This window comes from Plasmodium reichenowi, chromosome 13 (genome assembly GCF_001601855.1).
Source record: "Plasmodium reichenowi strain SY57 chromosome 13, whole genome shotgun sequence".
Taxonomy (NCBI): Eukaryota; Apicomplexa; class Aconoidasida; order Haemosporida; family Plasmodiidae; genus Plasmodium; species Plasmodium reichenowi.
Window position 1 is genome coordinate 914991 of NC_033658.1, and position 1311 is coordinate 916301.

The 1311-nt window shown below is 19.1% G+C and overlaps 1 protein-coding gene across 1 annotated transcript in view; it reads left to right on the forward strand.

The window, feature by feature from the left end:
* Positions 1-398: 398 nt before the first annotated feature.
* PRSY57_1321500 (palmitoyltransferase, putative) overlaps positions 399-1311 on the forward strand; it is a gene marked incomplete at both ends in the record, with an annotated part of 2957 nt that continues 2044 nt past the window's right edge. The window contains 3 exons of the mRNA XM_012909151.2: positions 399-531; positions 628-696; positions 851-1287. Coding sequence (XP_012764605.2) covers positions 399-531; positions 628-696; positions 851-1287 — 639 coding nt within the window. The remainder of the gene's footprint in view (positions 532-627; positions 697-850; positions 1288-1311) is intronic.

Here is a 1311-nt window from a genome sequence, read left to right on the forward strand (position 1 = left end):
GTATATTTTTTTGAAAATCCATTCATTATAGTATCCCATTAAAATTTAACAATATATACATATATAATATATATATATATATGCACAAAAAAAAAAAAAAAAAAATTGTACGCATATTTTATATGTGGATATATATATTTTTTTTTGTGATTATCCCACTTATGAAACTTTATTAATTTTGTAAAACATTAAATGTACCTATATAAATATGAAAAAACATAAACTAATTATAAAAAGAAATAAGCATTATGTCCACTTTTTTTAATATAAATATAAATAAATATATATATATATAATAAATATACATTTTAAAAAATAATCATAATGTTATAACTTTTATATATTTTTTTTAAAATATTTCCATAATTTATTTGTTTATCCTTTAACTTTTTTATAGTATGAATAATTCAACATCATGTGTGTCCATTAACGTGCAAGATATATTATTCAATTTGGCAAAACAGAAAGATGAGAGAATTTTTTATTTTTTGGAAAAGGATAAAACACTAATTAATATTCAAGACGGAAATGGTTACATATAAAAAACAAACATTATATATATATAAAATATATATATATATATATATTCCATCATTTTTTAAATTATAAATATATATATATATATAGGAAACAGTTTATTACACTGGGCTGTCTTTTTGAATAATGTATATTTAGTATACTACTTACTAGAAAACAGTAACAATAATAAAAAAAATAAAAGAGATAAAAGAAATGTGCCATCTTAATGTTGTTATGTTATTATGTTTAACATTCTTTGTTGTATATATATATAAATATAAATAAATAAATAAATAAATATATATATATATATATTTTTTTTTTTTGAAAGATGCTGAAAGGGATATTAAATCACATTCAAAGCAAACCCCATTATTCTGGGCCATATGCTCAAATAATATACTCATGATATATATTTTAAATAAGTATGGAAGTAATTTATTTCAAGAAGATGACAAAGGATATAATTGTCTTATCATAAGTATTCAGTATAATAATATTTTAGCTTTTTTTTATTTACTATATCTAAATATTTCTATAACACACAAAGATTATAATAATTGTACGGTAGTTGATTGGGCAGCATATAATAATAATTTATTCTTCCTTCGTTTTTTTTCAATATTTATGAACAATTTATATTCTCTTAATTTAAATACTCCAACATCAACATTACACAAAGCTATAATTGGAAATTCGTATGAAGCATGTGTATATTTAATTATGAACAACCATCAAAATGTTTACGACATAGGAACGGATGACAACGTAAGAAAATAAAATAAAATAAAA